Here is a 19,399-nt window from a genome sequence, read left to right as displayed (position 1 = left end):
TGTTACTCAACATCAAAATAAGTGTACTTCTTTAAAGAAGAACAAACGATTATTAAAACAGATACTTTAAAATAAACTTTTACATTATACATTTTAAAAGTGCACTTAGTGTTACAAAACAGTCATGAAAATGAATTTTATTTAATATGTATATTATCTGCAAGTACAGTTTTTTTGAATATCTAAAGCACACATGTGCAAATTCAATACAATTATGCACACTATCAGAAGAATTATTAAACTTGTTAAAGGGATAGTTCTGTCACGGAATGCTCCAAAACAAGCAGATCCAAATGCAGCACTTATTGTAAAAAAAAAAAAATCCCAAAACAAATTGTAATCCAAATCAGGGGCGGGGCGGGGCAGACCAGCGAGGCTCCAGCCAAACAACCCCGGTGGGCGAGCAGGGCAGAGCCAGGAGCATGGCAGACCGTAAAGGTGGAGCTGACAACCACCTCATCGGAGCGGACAAGGCCGATGAACCCCCTAGCAGTTCAGGTAGGACTGCAAAGAAGAGCATAGACAGGTTAGTGACTGCCTTGATGACAGTCACGGAACAGGCAGGCAGTTCAGCACCGGTCTCCATGACAGAGACAGGCAGGCAGATAGTTCAGCAACATTCTCCTTGGCCCTGACAAGGCAGACAGAGCTTAGGAGTGACTACCACCGCCCAGAGGGCAGCTGAAGCGGACACCGCCACATTGAGAGGCTCCATAACAGAAACCTCCACCACGGGAGGAACTAGGAGCTAGGACTCCGTAGTGGACTCCTGGACTGAAATTAGCTCAAACTTCAGTAAGCTCTAGAGTGGATACACCGACTGACACGAACTCTGGAATGAACTTATAGACTTGAGTGGGTTCCGGAGTGAACTTTGGAGTGGACTCTGAGGACTCCTGGACTGGAGCAGGCTCTGGAATGGACTGAGGGCTCCCGGACTGGAGCAGGTTCACGAGTGGACCCTGAGGGCTCCCAGACTGGAGCGGGCTCTGGAGTGGACTCCGAATGCTTCCAAGCACACAGGACAGTTCAGAGGCCAAAGGCAAAGACAGCCTTCTTGATAATGGCAGCAGCAGTGAAATTGGGCGGTTCTGTGGTGAGCTTTGAGACCACCATAGTCAGGTCCTCCAGGACCACCGGACTTGAAATCACCGAAGTCGGGTCCTCCAGGACCACCAGACTCGATACCACCGGGGTAGTCTTTACTGCCCTCTTCCTATTTGACCTTCACTTGAGAGACAGAGACTGTGAAAATTCACTATCAGCTGGAGCAGACTCTGGTATCTCCGGGGGCACTGCAATCGGCTCAGATCGACATGCTACTAAATTGCGGTAACAGAGATAATCAATGAAACTCAGTCAAGAGTTTTAAGCCCCTCCATCACCCAAGGAGGCAAGGGATTGTCTAGGCCAGTGGTTCCCAAACTGGTCCTGGAGGCCCCCCTGCCCTGCATCTTTTGTATGTCTCAGTCATCTAACACACCTGATTCCATTCATCAGTTTGTTAGTAGAGACTGCAAGAACTAAATTGGGTGTGTCTGATTAGGGAGACATACAAAATGTGCAGGGCAGGACAGGTTTGGGAACCACTGGTCTAGGCAATCATTAAAAATATTGCTGAGCTTAGAATTACAAAGTTCCAATCCTACCTCCAATGTCCAAAAAGTCTGTGCCAGTCAACCCACTTGCATCCCCTGTTGCCGAAGATCCGCCAACATCTTAAGTCGAGCTTTCCGCTCCTTCTTCAAAACAGGAGGAAGTATTCGAATGCCCATGGTCCACAAGTCGATAGCTCAGTCTAGCTGCTGGATCTGTAAATGGCTGGTTTATTCTGTCACGGAGTGCTCCAAAACAAGCAGATCCAAATGCAGCATTTATTGCAAAAAAATCCAATAACATAGAATAATCCAAATCAGGGCAAAACAGAGCATCGGAAAACACATAACAGAAAATAATAAACAAGCAACCAAACACACAGAAAACTGGGCTTATATGAGGATAAGTTAACAAGGTAAATGAGACACAGGTGAATGGAATGAGACTTGACTGTCAAAGCAAAGGGTGATGGGAACTGAAGTCCATAGAAACAAACAACAATTAAGAAGCGTGCCCTCTGGTGGCCTTACATGGGCACACCAACCAGACATTGACAAGTTCAGCCAAAACTGAAAATTACCCCATGATTTACTCACACGCAAGCCATCCTAGATGTATATGACTTTCTTCTTTCAGATGAATACAGTGAAGAGTTATATTAAAAACGGTCCTGGCTCTTCCAAGCTTTATAATGGCAGTGAATGGGTGTTGAGATTTTGAAGCAAAATAAAGTGCATCCATTCATCATAAAAAGTGCTCCACATGGCTAATAAAGGCCTTCTAAAGAAAACTGAAGCATTTGTGTAAGAAAAATATCCATATTTATAAACCTTATAAACCGTAATCTATAGCTTCCGCTAATTTTCAGAAATCCTCTAGACATTTTTCTTTACAAATCCTCATTTTGCTTCTAATTCATGACTGGTGTTTTGTTTTGCATTGTGGGATAGAGTGCCTAGTACAGTGTGCTCTGTTGTATACCTACTGCACACTTCGATAAATGTAGTAGGTCATCCAAATAAGTACTCCTTGCATGCTGAAAATGTGCACACTACACACAGTATACATACTGCAGAAATAGTAAGACTAGCATGACACGTTAGATCATTCTCTACATGACATTTGATTGACAGTCTCTTTCTGTTTCTAAGCTAAACTCTAATATTCTTATAGTCAAAAACAGAAGAGCTGCGCTGGATCTTAGCCAGAAGGTCAGAGTGTTATGTTGGGTAATGACGCAGCCCCAACACTTGAAGTCCAGAACCCAACATATTCGTGCCACATGGGGCAAACGCTGCAACATCGTCCTGTACATGAGCTCGGAGGCATCAGATTTCCCCACGGTAGGGCTCAACGTGTTAGAAGGACGCAGTCAACTCTACTGGAAGACCATACGGGCCTTCCAGCACATTCACATGCACCATCTGGATGATGCTGATTGGTTCCTCAAAGCTGACGACGACACATTTGTTGTCCTTGAGAATTTGCGCTACGGTCTGTCCAAGCACAACGCAGAGGAGCCTCTGTATTTTGGACGTAGGTTCACGCCATTCGTCGCACAGGGCTACATGAGCGGAGGAGCTGGTTACGTCCTCAGTAAGGAAGCTTTGAGGAGATTTGTGAAGGGTTTTGCTGATGGGCTTTGCACACACAACACAGAAATTGAGGACATTGGATTGGGAAAATGCATGGAGACAATGAAAGTCCAGCTGGGTGATTCCAGGGACGTGTTGGGGAGACAAACCTTTCATCCTTACCCTCCAAACAATTACCTGCCCCGACAGCTACCCAGACCACGACCCTGGTACCTCCTCTATGAGCATTACCACCCCGTTGAGGTAAGAATGAGACATTTGAGGGTGAATTAAGGCTAGAATACACTCAATGACTTTAACTCAAACAGATTTTATGCAGTCAGAGTTGACATATTTCACAGAAAATCATGCAAGGCCACATACTTCCCCCAAACATTAGCTGAAAATGTACTCACCATCAGACCATCCAAGGTGTTGATGAGTTTGTTTCTTCATTCATGAGCAAGTGATGTAATGTTAAATTTCTCCAAATCTGTTCCCATGAATAAACAAACTCATCTACATCTACTTGGATAGACTGAGGGTGAGCATTTTAAGCAAATTTTCTTTTCTGGGTGAATTGTTCCTTTAGTTCTTCTGCTAGTAAATATATGTTCAATCAGTGTCGATCCTAGACTTCTGGGGGCCCTACGCAAAACTGTCTCGAATCGCGTGGAAAGCACTGGAAAGCACTTGAGAAACAGTGGGTGTGTCTCAATCAGCTCCCTAGCTCCCAAGCTCGTGAATCAGTAGATCGTGTACACGAATTTGGGCACTGGTAAGTTCCCTGACTCACTGCACATTGAGACAGTGATCACTCGAATTCCAGTGACATGATTACGTACAACGTCAACGAACCACATAGTAGAACGTCATCACTGGAATTAATAAACAACAGACAGGACCAATCAAATTTTTATATGATTTTTTATTCTCTTTAAACGTTCGGTTACATGTTCTTAAAACATTTCAGCCGAATATTAATTATAAATGTTAATTATATGTGTTCAATTCCTGTCTAGCGATGTGTGTTTGTTGAAATATACAAAAAAATGGTTTGTCTTTTCAAATCTCCTATCGCGCGTCGTTATATTTATCGAGCTGCCTCGTGTGGTTTATGTTTCATGCTTCGGAAATGTAACATTATTTCCGGTAAGGGAGCATAGTGAGCGTCGATGCTCCCTAGTTTTTGCGGTGCATTGTGGGATTTTTCAGGGAGCGAACATTCCAGTGCACTGAAAGGATTTCACGATTGAGACAGCACCTTAAAATGGCCGACTCCCTGATCAGTGCCCTGACTACTGAACAAGGGAGCTGATTGAGACACACCCAGTGTCTCTTCCGCGGCTCGGTATGCTTTCAACTTGTTTTTTAGTCTCGAGCAAGACTGTACAACATTCACATTACATGATTTGACTGATTTTTACATAGAAAGGGCGACAGCGCACCACATTAATAGAAATTATCATTCATGTTTTCATAACCGCTGTCCAAATTCAAAAACGAAACTAAAATTAAATCTCTAAGAGAAAGGTGGCCCCCTGGTGTTTCAGGGGCCCTACACAGCTTGCGTATTTTTCGTATAGGGAGGATCGGCCCTTTGTTCAACATAGCACTTCATCCACTTGCCTCTTTCGATCGCAAGCTCTCATTCAGATCTGCCTCCATCCAATCAACAAACAATGACTAGAACCGAATAGTTATGGGAAGTGCATTACCTTTCCGAAAAACAATTCTTTCAGACACTTCATTTCAATTAACTTGTTCGAAAAACGATTCAGCAGTTCTTTTACATCATCACATAATTATGTCATTAATGCATGATATCTGTTGTGATGAGTCAGAAGCGTGTGGATCCATTTGCAACTTTTATTAGAATAGTCAGACAATACAGGGTCAAATACCGGCAAGGTAGAACAGCAGAGACACGGCTGAGACAGAGTCGAGTACCAGGCGAGAGATCGGGGCAGGCGGCAAGCAATCAGAGTCCAGGGGAAACAATCCAAGTCAGGGCAGGCAGATAACAATCAGAGTAACGGGAAACAGTCCAAGAACAGATGCACAGAAAATCAAACACCAGTATAACGCTCGGAAATAACAGCCAGGGCAAATCAAGACTTCGCAGAGAGTCTGTGTGTGTGAGTGGTTTATATGTGTGTGTGTATATGAGGTGCAGGTGTGGATGATTAGTCAGTCCCAGGCATGAGGGTTGATGGGAATTGGAGTCCGAATGGAAATGACTAATACTCGGGAGATGGTTCCCTCTGGTGGTGCGGAGGAGGCGGTACGGGCGCCTCCTCTGTAACAATATCATCCCTGCAGGTGAACATACATGCACAAATAGATTTAAATAATGCCATGTTTAAAAGTATGTAGCGGATTTATTTTATTCTAAACTCCTGTTATTTTATTCAATGAATTGTTATTAAAGAAACTTACATTTCACCCCCAAGTCGTCAGGTCACACATGCGCATAAATTTAACAGCTCATTGGCTCTCATCAACACAGACATGTCCAAGTCTGAAACTGTTCTCAGTTCAGTGTATTGGTGACTTGAGAGCTATTGTAACTAACTCTTGACCTGAGAACTGCTGTCAGAGTATCACTGTACTGTTGACTCAAGAACTACTGCCTCTGGATCACTGTTATGTGAATATTTCACCCCCCTTTATTAAACCCTAAAGTTTTAATTGAGTAACTGGTGAATCAGTGTTGACTCAAATTGCAGACAGTCCAGTTCACTAAAAGAACCGGTTCAAAAGAACGATTCGTTCATCACTAGAGATCACTAAAACCAAGTCCCTATAGCACACTGTGAGTGCATATTAGCACCATTTGTTGTTTGCTTTTGGCATCTGCTAGAACGTTTGGAAATGGTGACGAGTGACATCAGAATTAACAAGCGGATATGAGTAGATATGACTTTTCCAAGTAAGACATGTTCCTGGATCAACATACTTTGTCAGTCCTGGGACAACAACACTGTCCAAACGTATTGTGCTAACTTCTACTCCTATACCTAACCCTAACCATAAATTATACATTAAATGATAGGGGAATAAGAATGACGCCCCTAATCTAAACTTTATGTGTGTTGACTTAGGCTGTGGCTGCAGATCAAAGAGATTTGCCTCTTCAAATTGGGGAATGAGTTGAAAACAGAGACATGAAGTCAGACACGTTCTACTTCCTGTAGTAACTTAAACATGGTGTTTTGCATACCTTGCACATGTGAAGTGGATTAGATGAAAAAAAAAAACTGTCAAATATCTAGATGTTTACATGTAGAAACAGAAACACTTTTCGTTCAATACTTTCTGTACTCCTGTACAAGAATAAAGTTTAACATAAACCCTGACTATTTAAATACCAGTAAAATGGGTTCTATTTTTGTATACGTTTACAGTGAAGTGGCACTGGTTCTGTCTCAAATCAAACTAAAATGACGTGTGTTCGACTTGTGTGCAGGGCTACACAGATGATCGGTGTCTGACTTCAAGCAGGTACTGTATGAAGCAGAACATAAAGCACTGAATGAAAATTGTTTCTGCTGCTACATGTAAACATCTGAAACGTCTGTGTATCTGACAAATGACAAATAACAACTTATCCACTTCATCTGCCATACTGTTCAACTGGAAACTTGCAGTGTTGTTTAACAAGGATGTTGATCCAGGAATATGACATGAGTGACGTTTGGTAATTCTGTAATCATCTCTTCCAAAAATGTTTGCTTTTGCATGATGCTGCATCCAAACCGAATTATATGTCAGTATAAAGCACAAGACTATTATTCACAGAAAAATAATGAGGTCACCTTTAAACCCCCTATAGGAATGAAAATCAGCCTTTTTACATAACCTGGGTTATGATCAAACAGTCAGATGAAAATATAGTAAAAATAAATCCAATTTATATCCAGTTTCAGTAAGGATTTAGGTCTAGATAGACTCTAAAAGAGAGAAGCAATAAATAAATGAATACAGATTCTTAATCCTTTAAATGCTTCTTCTCAGCTGGAAATCGATTGATTGATCCTTATGTTAAATACATTGTTCTTTCTTGTGTTTTCAGGGCCCTGGATGCTGTTCAGATTTAGCCATCTCTTTCCACTACATAGATGCAGTGCAAATGCATACTTTAGAGTACTACACCTATCACTTACGGCCATTCGGATATAAATACAGATTTAACCCAGGTGAACGCTCAGAAAATAGAAATAACAGCTAATGTAAAAAATAAGACAGCATTCAAAATGTTATATTTATAAGTGAAATCTATTAATACATGTATACATTACTTCAATGTACCATTAAATGTAACTCATGTTATAATTATTGTTCTATACATATTAAAACAGGTTTTACAAAGTTACAGACTAACTACTTTATTGTCCAAAACATTAATAACAGCTTTGGAAACACAGTGGTGTGCTTCATCATAGTCCAAACATAAAAATATTAGTAAAGACAAGAAAATCGTTGGTTAATCCAGACCTTAGGTGTCATTCATTTATAGAAGAAAGGACTTCTGGATGTTTGACAGTCATGTGTGTAAGACTTGATGGGAAAAGTTCATTCCCAAACTCATGAGTCATGATTACTACTAAGGAAACATGAATAATGAAACATGGATAAACACTGTTGAAATAATTGCTGGAAATGATGTTAATCATACAATATAATACAAATTTAACATACAGTACTGTGCATAATATTTTAACAGATTTTTAATGTTGGGTTTTTTGCGTTTTAAATATACATGCACTTATAAAGAGCAGTGACTCTGTGTGTGACTGGCACACATAAATGATTTTGTCATGATCAGTGCTAGAAGTGGACTGATGCTGTCTTGTACACAGTATTAGTAATTTTGCGCAGTGCTTTTCATTTTCATTTAAGTCTGGTTTATATCATATTAATGTATTATTTACATACTTTATGATACTTACATTGCAAGTCATTAAGATAATCATGGATTTACAGAGGCAGACACTTGTAGATTACATTTAAATTTTACTTTATACAGTTTAATGGGGGAGGCACAATTTAGCAGAACTTTAGCTTCTTGACATTAGGTTTGGTTGAAATGAAAATAAATGTACAGTGGGTACGGAAAGTATTCAGACCCCCTTACATTTTTCACTCTTTGTTATATTGCAGCCATTTGCTAAAAATTAAATAAAAACAGGCATATGTATTTACTATTTACTCATTTATTTTATGAAAGCAAGGGATGTACTAGCTAAATTAAAATTTACTGAAAATTTGATCACCTTCAGACCATCCAAGATCTAGATGAATTAGCTTCTTCATGTGAACAGATCTGGGGAAATTTAGTTAGTTAATTGATGGACTGGAGTGGTGTGGATTACTTGTGGATTATTGTGATGTTTTTATCAGCTGTTAGGACTCTCATTCTGACGGTACCCATTCACTGCAGAGGATCCACTGGTGAGCAAGTGATGTAATGCTACATTTCTCCAAATCTGTTCACATGAAGAAACAAACTCATCTACATGTTGGATGGCCTGAGGATAAGTAAATTTTCAGCAAATTTTCGTTTTTTCCTTTAACAGAAAAGTGAAGTGACATGTGGTGAAGTGACATGTGGCCAAGTATGGTGACCCATACTCAGAATTAGTGCTCTGCATTTACCCATCCAAAGTGCACACACACAGCAGTGAACACACACCCGGAGCAGTGGGCAGCCATTTATGCTGCGGCGCCCAGGGAGCAGTTGGGGGTTCGGTGCCTTGCTCAAGGGCACCTCAGTCATGGTATTGAAGGTGGGAGAGAGCGCTGTACATTCACTCCCCCCACCTACAATCCCTGCCGGTACGAGACTCGAACCCACTCTCTAACCATTAGGCCACGACTTCCCCCTAAATCACAAATAACAGAAAGATTTACTATTTCTATGGAAGGAATATTAAAAATAAAGAAATTTGTTAAACATTCAGTGCGACTAGGAAAAAATATGGTACTTAGAATATACATGTTATTCTCTAGAAAATGGAGAAGCACTAGTCTAGTAAACATTATTTAAAATAGTGTTGGCCCAAAGGACAAATCTGATCCACAGTCAGTGTAGCAGAATTCCTTACTGTTCTCATAAAACACATGTACACAATGAAAATGTATCTGCATAGTGCATGATTGCAAAGTCGACACAGCTTGATAGGAATCTGCTGAATGAAGGCATGTGCTTCATTGTGAGGGTGTGTCATGTCTGGTAATGAAAGGGAATGAATTAATCTAATAAAGTCACAGAAAGTCCACAAATGCTTAATTCATGGTCACAATATGTTTTTTCCCTGTGCATATCATGGATGGGGCTCCGTACCATTTTAAATTTCACTGAAAAGTTTATATTTTAATTTATTTTGCTTATGAGTTTATATAGTGTCTTTATTTGCTACAGTAGATCGAAGTATGAAAATATGACCTCTTTGCCCTCTGTGATGAAATAATTCCTGGTGGGAGCCTCAGTTCTGTCTGGAACTGGCTCAGGACCAAATGGAGGGAATGTTTTGCCGTTTGGACTGAAGAGCGTTCCATCATCACTCTCACAGATCTGACTCAGCAGTTTACTCTGCAGTGCTGAAAATTCACAGTAAGTTAACTAAAAATATTTAGCCAATTACATCATATTTAAAAGAAATACAGGCGTACATACTGTCCAGTCTCATGAAGTCATCAATCAAGTAGACATAATCTTCATCAGGATCAAATGCCAAAATGTTCATCTTATTCTTAATCTCTGCATACTAGGCGTCACTGCTGTTCATGATGCCAACCATGAAGATTTCAATCCCAGCATTGTTTGCCTCTTCCGCAGCATCTTTCAGCCTCACTGCATCCCGCTTGTCGGCCCAAAGGACAAATCTGATCCACAGTCAGTGTAGCAGAATTCCTTACTGTTCTCATAAAACACATGTACACAATGAAAATGTATCTGCATAGTGCATGATTGCAAAGTCGACACAGCTTGATAGGAATCTGCTGAATGAAGGCATGTGCTTCATTGTGAGGGTGTGTCATGTCTGCACACAAGTGTTTTGACAAAGGTCTTCCATCTCGAAGCGATTGCTGTTGCCTTGGCAACCACCATACCAGAACTGTGCGCATGCGTTGGCCTCCGGGTCGTAGTACCACATCACCCTTCACTCCCTACATGGTCCAGGATCCAATCCCTGCCTACAACCTACCACTGAAAAACAACAACAACATACAAAATCAGGTTTCAGCCTAAATTTAAATGTGAACACTCAAGATGCATTTATAATGCATGTTAATACCAGGAGTAAACATCTGTCGGCCTATAATTTTGGTGTGAGTGAGTGTGTTTTCGAGTTGTACCTTTCATGAAGGTGTTAGGCTGAGGGGCCGGTGGAGGTAGAGTTCGTGGAGGTGGGCTAATTTCTGGAACAGGCCTCCAGTTTATGGGCGTCTGGGGTCCCACTACTGAGATGGAGTATTGTCTCGTCCTATTTCCAACTGGGGCATCTGTCACCTTTGGAAGCTCATTAAAAGACTCATAAACAAATGGCATCCAGTTGTTGTTAATATGCATCTCGTCATAGTCATCTGGAGAAGAAGTGGTCTCAAACTCTGTTGGAAGTGCAGCCTGTGATAAAGAGACATTTTCAGACTGTATGACATTGGACCGGGCATAATATCTCATCTGGAAACACAAGCTCTTTCCAGCAAAATATCACCTTCAGCTATTATGATTAAACATGGATCATTTCCTGTGCACACTTTTCTCCATATCAGTGTTTCTGTTTTTAAGGTTGCAGTTTCTCTTCATATTTTAGGATATTATGTGACTTTTTTTCAGATCTATTAAATGTGATTACTAAATTTCTTAATTTTAGTTAAATTGTTGCCCCGTTTCATTAATTAATTCCCTTGCTTAATTAAATCATGGCCACGTTTTAATAATTAATTCCCTCATCTTAGGTAAATTGTGACCATGATTTAGTTTAATTTAGTTAAATTGTGGGCATGATTTAACTAAAAAGAGGGAATGAATTAACACTTTGTGAACACTAGGGCTGCCCCCCAATAGTCGACTAATCGTTAGTCGACCAGAAGAGTCTTGGTTGACCAAAGTTTTATTAGTCGCAGAAAAAAAAATCCACAGGTGAAGTCTGTGGCGCAGTCCGTGACTGACAGATAGTTAACGGCTGGTCTAATACAGTACATCGGGCAGGACATCCAAACGCTCGCCTATCATTCATCGACCTCAAATATGGCTTATCATCTGAAATATGTAAGTAGCAGCAACTTTACATGGCCACTCAATCTAATGTTAACCTAGAGAAATGTGCACTGTTCAAGTGTCTGTGCAGAGTGGAAGCTGAACATAGCGAGCTCACTGTAAAGACTCTACGTTTATTTGTGTGCACTCACAATGACAACAAAACGTGCTTTTGTAAAATAATGAAAGCAAACATTATGCGCCTTCTGCCGTCTCGGTCTCTGTGAACTTGCGCGTGAAACTCTGTGTAGCCTATATCTTTACCTTACAGACATTAAAAATATATCTATAGAGAGTGAAATGTCTACTTTCAAATTAACCAATTCAAATAGAAAACAAATATTCTCAGATTGTGTAATCTGTATGAAATATGCAGGCGCATCCACTACTGCGGATATGACGAGTCAGTGTCGCCGACTTCTTAAGCTGAAAACAAAGAAAGCACTAGTGTATCAAATTATTAAAACGTTAATGCAGTCTCCTTACTGTTTTCCCTCATACATTCATAATCATTACTTCTGCCGTTACGCTGTGGCAAGCTTTATGTGTGTGCTTGAGCGCTTATTAGGCTATGTAGGCAATTAAAGGCTCATAATAATGATTTAAATGGTTTATTAATAAACGTGTGATTAGTCGACTAATGCTTAAAATGAACGACTACTAGTCGGCCAGAAAAATCCTTAGTCGAGGTCAGCCCTAGTGATCACAATATACTGAAGATCGGCGTTGGGGATAACGCATTACAAGTGACACAAATTACATAATCAGGTTACTTTTTTTAAGTAACTAGTAAAGTAATACATTACTTTTACATTTATGAAATAAGCAACACAAGTTACTTTGTTTTCCCATTTATTCACTGGTACCTCTCCTGTCCAAAGCAAAGGCATTTCATTCAGCCTGGGATTTATTAATTTCACTTTTGTTTTTTTGTTAATAAAAACCAAATAAGTAAGCCCAGCCAATGTGACAAAAAGTAACACAAAAGTAATGTAATGCATTACTTTCCATAAAAAAAAGTAACTAACGCATTTAGTTACTTTTTATGGAGTAACACAATATTGTAATGCATTACTTTTAAAAGTAACTTTCACTCGCTAGGATGAGGGAATGAATTAATAAGTCACAGAAAGTCCACAAATGCTTAATTCATGGTCACAATATGTTTTTTCCCTGTGCATATCATGGATGGGGCTCCGTACCATTTTAAATTTCACTGAAAAGTTTATATTTTAATTTATTTTGCTTATGAGTTTATATAGTGTCTTTATTTGCTACAGTAGATAGAAGTATGAAAATATGACCTCTTAGCCCTCTGTGATGAAATAATTCCTGGTGGGAGCCTCAGTTCTGTCTAGAACTGGCTCAGGACCAAATGGAGGGAATGTTTTGCCGTTTGGTCTGAAGAGCGTTCCATCATCACTCTCACAGATCTGACTCAGCAGTTTACTCTGCAGTGCTGAAAATTCACAGTAAGTTAACTAAAAATATTTAGCCAATTACATCATATTTAAAAGAAATACAGGCGTACATACTGTCCAGTCTCATGAAGTCATCAATCAAGTAGACATAATCTTCATCAGGATCAAATGCCAAAATGTTCATCTTATTCTTAATCTCTGCATACTAGGCGTCACTGCTGTTCATGATGCCAACCATGAAGATTTCAATCCCAGCATTGTTTGCCTCTTCCGCAGCATCTTTCAGCCTCACTGCATCCCGCTTGTCGGCCAGACCGTCTGTCAGCATGACCGCAACCTTTCTTACGCCGGGCCGTGCTGTTCGGAACAGCTGAGTGGCCAGGCGGATAGCGCTGCCCTTGAAGGTGCCCTCGCCCAGGTATGGCATCATGCGCACGGCAGCTTTGACACTTGCCTGGTCGGACAGCTGTTGTAGACTGTTCACCACCATGTCCACGTGGCTGAAGAGCACCACCCCAACACGTGTGGCTTCATGGCTCATGGACATGCGATCGATCAGAGCGTTCACGAAATCCTTCACCAACTCAAAGTTCTCTGGACCTATACTCTCTGAGCTGTCGATGATAAAGACCAGCTCCAGAGGACTCGTCCTGCATTTCAGACCACATCCTGAGAGAAAACGCACAAAAAGTAAGTGACTCCACCTAATACAGGACCTACAGTGGGTACGGAAAGTATTCAGACCCCCTTAAAATTTTCACTCTTAACAATATTGCAGCCATTTGCTAAAATCATTCAAGTTAAGACTATTTTCAGCAGCTTCACCCACCAATGCTCATACATTTACTTTTGGTACAAATATAACTTATTTTTCTACTTTGTGTGAATAGCATCTATCACTATTTGCACCTAGTGAGACGTATACACACCTTTGAACCAGGTAATCCTCGACCCAGAGGTCCAGGTAAGCCCATCATACCTAAACTTCCTGGTTCTCCCTATGCATGAAAGAAAATCTGTTATTATCAGTTTTTTAAATCATGTTTATACTGTATATATGACATTGTGGACAGTGATACAGTGATAGATCAGAGACCAGGGAATATATTTTGGATTTGCTATGTCTTTTATGAGTTTATGGGTTTTATGGCTGACTATTCTCTCATCCCAGCATGTCTGTTAAAGGACTGTTTATGAGCAGCCATAAAAGCGTACAACCAAACCCTAAAGATCTTTTATGAACTCCTTAAAAGTCATCTGACATTCAAAACCTCTAAACACAATGACCTGGACTTTAACCTCCACATTCCCAATGCAAAAATCAGATTGTCTGTGTTTAAGTTCTGTCACTGTTTCACCCACCTTGGCCCCTGGGGGTCCTGCTGCACTAGCACTTCCTGGGAGACCCCTCAGTCCTCTGTCCCCTCGGTCCCCCTGTGGACAGATTCACAAACACAATTTACAGTGACATTTTCCACTTCAGGACATTCAGATGAGACAGTATTTGAGATATTATTCAGCTTTTTCATCATTGATAAACTTATTTTGAAAAACAAGCCTCATGAAAATATTTTACCCCCAAATCAAATATTAGAATAAGTAATTGCATTTCTCATTCTCAGTGGTGATTTGCATTTAATGCTTATTACTATAACAGTAAAAAAAATCACTGTAATACTATGTTTTTTAATCAAATAAAAAAACCAGCATGAATGACATGCAGTACCACAAATACTACCACATTGATAATTGTAGGGAAAATGTAAAATAATGTAAAAAATATTATTACAGTCTTTAATTTTTTAATGGTTTTGAAATATATCTTTTATGCTTTCCAAAGCTTGATTTATTTGAACAAAAATACGTACAAAAACAGTGATATTTTAAATTAGAAATTTAAAAGATCTGTTTTCCATGTGAATATATTTTAAAATGTAATGTATTCCTGTGATAGCAACGCTATTTTTTCAGTAGCAATTTTTCCTGTCTTCAGTGTCACATGATCCTTCAGAAATTATTATAATTTTGAAAAACAAGCCTCATGAAAATATTTTACCCCCAAATCAAATATTAGAATAAGTAATTGCATTTCTCATTCTCAGTGGTGATTTGCATTTAATGCTTATTACTATAACAGTAAAAAAAATCACTGTAATACTATGTTTTTTAATAAAATAAAAAAACCAGCATGAATGACATGCAGTACCACAAATACTACCACATTGATAATTGTAAGGAAAATGTAAAATAATGTAAAAAATATTATTACAGTCTTTAATTTTTTAATGGTTTTGAAATATATCTTTTATGCTTTCCAAAGCTTGATTTATTTGAACAAAAATACGTATATCTGCGCCGCCGTGTGCTCAATCTACTCAGCTTGCTTTGTTTATCAGCTCGCGCACATCAGCTATACAGGCGTTAATACTGAATGTTTAACATTATATTCATTGCATACATATACTTCGTAGTTGACATCCTTAACTCCTTTCTGGTGTCTGTTGTTCTGTTGTCTGTGTTTCTTTGTTTGAATATGGCGCTTATCACATGCTGTGTGGTATCGGCGTTTGGTATCGGGGCATTTTAACGAGTACGAGTACAAGAGCTCGGTATCGGTGCATCCCTAGTTTCTGGACATGGCCATTTACATGTGTGAATCTGTCAATGAGTGTATACTGTGAATCACTGTTTGGCCATAAGAGCTGCATTCACAACTTAATTTTAACTGTTTATAGTGATCTATACAGTTGTGGTAACTAAGAAAACCTATCAGAGCGTCACCTTCTCACCGGGAATCCCTTTCCCAGATGAGCCCTCTGGACCTCGAACACCAGGTCAACCCATCTCAGCCTAACATAATGAAGAAAAGACAGAGATGCCTGGGTGAGTAAACACATTTTAACAGGAATTCAGTGCATGTTGTGGTGAAATCCCACAGCCTTATTAGATGATTTCCTATATTTGCAATCATAAATATATAAGAAAGAGTTATAGTCACAGTGGCCAGAAATATGTAGACATTTAAATCACACCTTATAACTTCATATGACTTCATATGATATCATTCATTTTTTAACGCTGATCCATTGGTTACATTTTAAATGAAATGGTAATCATGTTACAAGAAACTTGTGACTCAGGATGTTGTCTCCTACCTTTGGACCCACGGATCCATCTTCTCCTGGGATACCAGGAATACCAGGTGCTCCGTCTGGGCCTGGTTCTCCCTAAAATCATTTAATCAATATATAGCTATTACACAAAACATGTTGATGCTATATACTCAATATTGTATATTGAAAATATGAAGAAAAATAAAACCAGATAATATTTGATAATATTAGTTTGTAAGGACATTAAAATTGTACATACTTTTGGTCCTGGTTCTCCTATTCCTCTCTCACCTTGCGGTCCAGGTTCTCCTTGAAAGCCCTGGTCGCCCTGGGATCAAATTTGAATACACTGAATATTTACATAAAATCACAAACCCAATCACACAAAGCCCTTAATGGAATAATTCACCCAAAAAATAAAAACGCTGCATAATGTTTTGTAACAGTGTTATTTTAGAATTACTTTTGAACCTTATTTATAAATATATATATATATATATATTTATAGTTTTCATTTAATTCAAGTTTTAGCACTTTTGTTATATGCTTTTGTCAAATTTATTTTATTTTTTAATTTCTATTTAGCGTACATATTTTAATTCAGTTTTACTTGTAGTAATTTTAGAACTTAAACGTATCTATTTCTGTTAGTTGCCAAAGCTATTTTTCACACTTTTGTCTGGAAACAAAAAGCTTTTTTTTTAATTCAATTAAAAATTTAAATTCAATTTAAATTCAGTTTAATCACCAAAAATTATTTTATTTAAATTAGTGAAAATTATTTTAAATAGTGTTAGTTAATTCAATATCAGACAACTAAACACACACACACACAATGTACCTTAGTGCCCACAATGCCCACTCCAGGAGGGCCTCTAGGGCCAGGTGGTCCTATGGGTCCCAGGTCTCCCTGCAGCAAGAAATGCCATAGCAAACATAAATTCACAGTGAAGACTGTACTTTGATTTCCTATAAAATAAGGCAGGGTGAAACCGATGTATAGATAAGAACTTCTCTTTGCCTTTTCACCCTGAACCTTTTTTGGAGAATATACTATACCTTATCACCCTTAATGCTAATTCCAGGAGGTCCACGTGCACCCTTAGGACCCTCACATCCTCTGTCACCCTGAAATGTGGTGAACAACAGTGCATCATTACATTATGTAGTACATGATTAACACATAGAGCTCAACCAGTCACATCAGTGCTAATAAGCAGACCCTTGTAAGAGTGCTTATTACAGAAATAATTTAAGTAAAATAAATATTTTTAAAGAAATAATGTGTGAACTGAATGTAATGTTTTCAGACTCTTAATTGCATGTAAATTGAAATTAAATGAAAATGTATTATAATTAAAATTGATATTAAATGCAATTAGCTCAACTTTAGCTAAGTTTTTTTGACACATTTAAAAGGACTGATGTTATATGTAAGTTCATAATCACTTCTATTGTCTTTTAAATATATTAAAGTGTACTGCTGATTGTACTGACATGCATTTAAATATACTTTAGTGTCATTTCTATTGAAACTTGTATGCCATGTATTTAAATATTTAATATTCTGAAGAAATATATTTGTAATAATGTGAAGTTACACTTTAATACATTAATATATTAACTTGTAAATTTTTTTATATCACACTACAGTTAAAATTATAATCACTCAAGTACTCAATTCAAGTATGTGCTTTATGTCATGGGATTGTCATAACAATATACAACTCGCATGATGAAAGAGTAGGATGGAGAATTCCTTTTAATAAATCCACAGGGAAAGGGAACAACAATAATCCAACAGCAAATAATCCACAAAAGACAATACCTGACAAAGGAACAGAGGAGAACACCGGGCTTAAATACTAGGTAGAACGCAATCAGGGAGGACTGTCCTCACGCCGTGGAGCAATCCTACTGAGGAGGGAGGGTGGGGGTTCTGGAGGAGGACGAGGGGCACACAAAAGGGAGAATACAGAGCTCATAGGGCCAGGGTAGAGTAGACGGTGGGAGGAGCCAGGCGAAGACCCAGACCGCAGCCAGGACGGCAGCCAACGGTGGAGTCGACAGCAGGAGGAGCCATGGTGCTGGTCCGATGACACCAGGGGGCCGACTGACACAGATGGAGCTGGTGGAGGTGGAGCCCAAGGCAGAGACAAGAGACGGAGAGCCACAGAGCCAGGGTGATGCCGAGGATCCGGAGGATCAAGGCGGAGCAGACAGCTTATGCAAGCGAGGTGGAGGCGCAGATCCGGAAGTCTGCGGTGGATCCCGAGTGACAGAGGACCAAGGTGGAGCCGGAAGGAGGAAAGAGCCTGACTGAGTCAGAAGGATGGAGGAGTGAAATCCCATAGTGAAGAACGGTTGAAGACTGACCAAGGTGGAGCCGGAAGGAGGAAAGAGCCTGACTGAGTCAGAAGGATGGAGGAGTGAAATCCCATAGTGAAGAACGGTTGAAGACTGACCAAGGTGGAGCCGGAGGGACAAGGGAGCCCGATGGAGCCAGTGGGATCACCAGCACCCACTCCACAAACGCGGAGAAATCCTTCTTGGGACCATTCACTGGCAGGCGTCCCTTACATGAAGGAGAAGTGAGTAAGGCATGCCAGATCTAAAAAGTCCCTGATGTGGTCCTCCAGTGAACGGTCCAGTTGCTCCAGGCAATTATACAAAAATTGCATATTGATACACTACAATTAAAAAAAAAATTGGATTTGGTAAGATGTTTGTAATTGTTACTCTAATGCTCACCAAGGCTGCATTTATTTGAACAAAAATACAGTAAAAACAGTATTGTGAAATATTATTACAATTTAACGGTTTTCTATTTTATTTGAATATATTTTACAATGTAATGTATTCCTGTGATGCAAAGCTGAATTTTCAGCATCATTACTCAAGACTTCAGTGTCACATGATCCTTCAGAAATCATTCTAACATGCTGATTTGATGCTCAAGAAACATTTATTGTTATCAATTTTGAAAACAGTTTCAATTCAATTTCAATTTCAATTTATTTATAAAGCACAACTAAACACAACTACCATTGACCAGTGTGCCTTACAAAGTGAGTAACCACAGAAAAATTAAAAACAAAGACAGAGTCACAAATAAAACTGCAAGACACAGGGCAGAGCAAATGCAAATCACGAATAATAAGCCAGATCAAATAAAAACGTTTTTAACCTGGATTTAAAAATGGATAGTGTAGGGGCAGTTCTGATTTCTGTAGGAAGATTATTCCAAAGTCTCGGAGCAGCTACGGCGAATGCTCGATCACCCCTAGACTTGAGTCTGATTCTAGGAACCACTAAGAGCCTTAAGTTGGCAGACCTTAGAGCTCTTGCAGGTTGGTGAACTATCAACAGGTCCGAGAGGTAAGAAGGTGCTAAACCATTTAAAGACTTAAAAACCAATAAGAGCACTTT

At 39.3% G+C, this 19,399-nt stretch overlaps 1 protein-coding gene and 1 pseudogene across 1 annotated transcript in view; one reads left to right on the top strand and one right to left on the bottom strand.

The window, feature by feature from the left end:
• Positions 1 to 10,078, top strand: part of LOC107568284 (glycoprotein-N-acetylgalactosamine 3-beta-galactosyltransferase 1-like) — a 16,057-nt gene extending 5,979 nt beyond the window's left edge. Inside the window, exons 2-4 of the mRNA XM_016254215.1 lie at positions 2,770 to 3,434; positions 7,246 to 7,369; positions 9,945 to 10,078. Coding sequence (XP_016109701.1) covers positions 2,770 to 3,434; positions 7,246 to 7,369; positions 9,945 to 10,078 — 923 coding nt within the window. The remainder of the gene's footprint in view (positions 1 to 2,769; positions 3,435 to 7,245; positions 7,370 to 9,944) is intronic.
• Positions 10,079 to 10,156: 78 nt separating this feature from the next.
• LOC107568283 (collagen alpha-1(XXVIII) chain-like) lies at positions 10,157 to 18,053 on the bottom strand (annotated as a pseudogene).
• Between the last annotated feature and the right edge of the window lie 1,346 nt (positions 18,054 to 19,399).

The sequence above is a fragment of the Sinocyclocheilus grahami genome, unplaced genomic scaffold, assembly GCF_001515645.1.
Source record: "Sinocyclocheilus grahami isolate Dianchi unplaced genomic scaffold, SAMN03320097.WGS_v1.1 scaffold1231.1, whole genome shotgun sequence".
NCBI lineage: Eukaryota > Metazoa > Chordata > Actinopteri > Cypriniformes > Cyprinidae > Sinocyclocheilus > Sinocyclocheilus grahami.
Note: the sequence above shows the minus strand (reverse complement) of the source record. Positions and strands in the feature narration are given on the sequence as shown.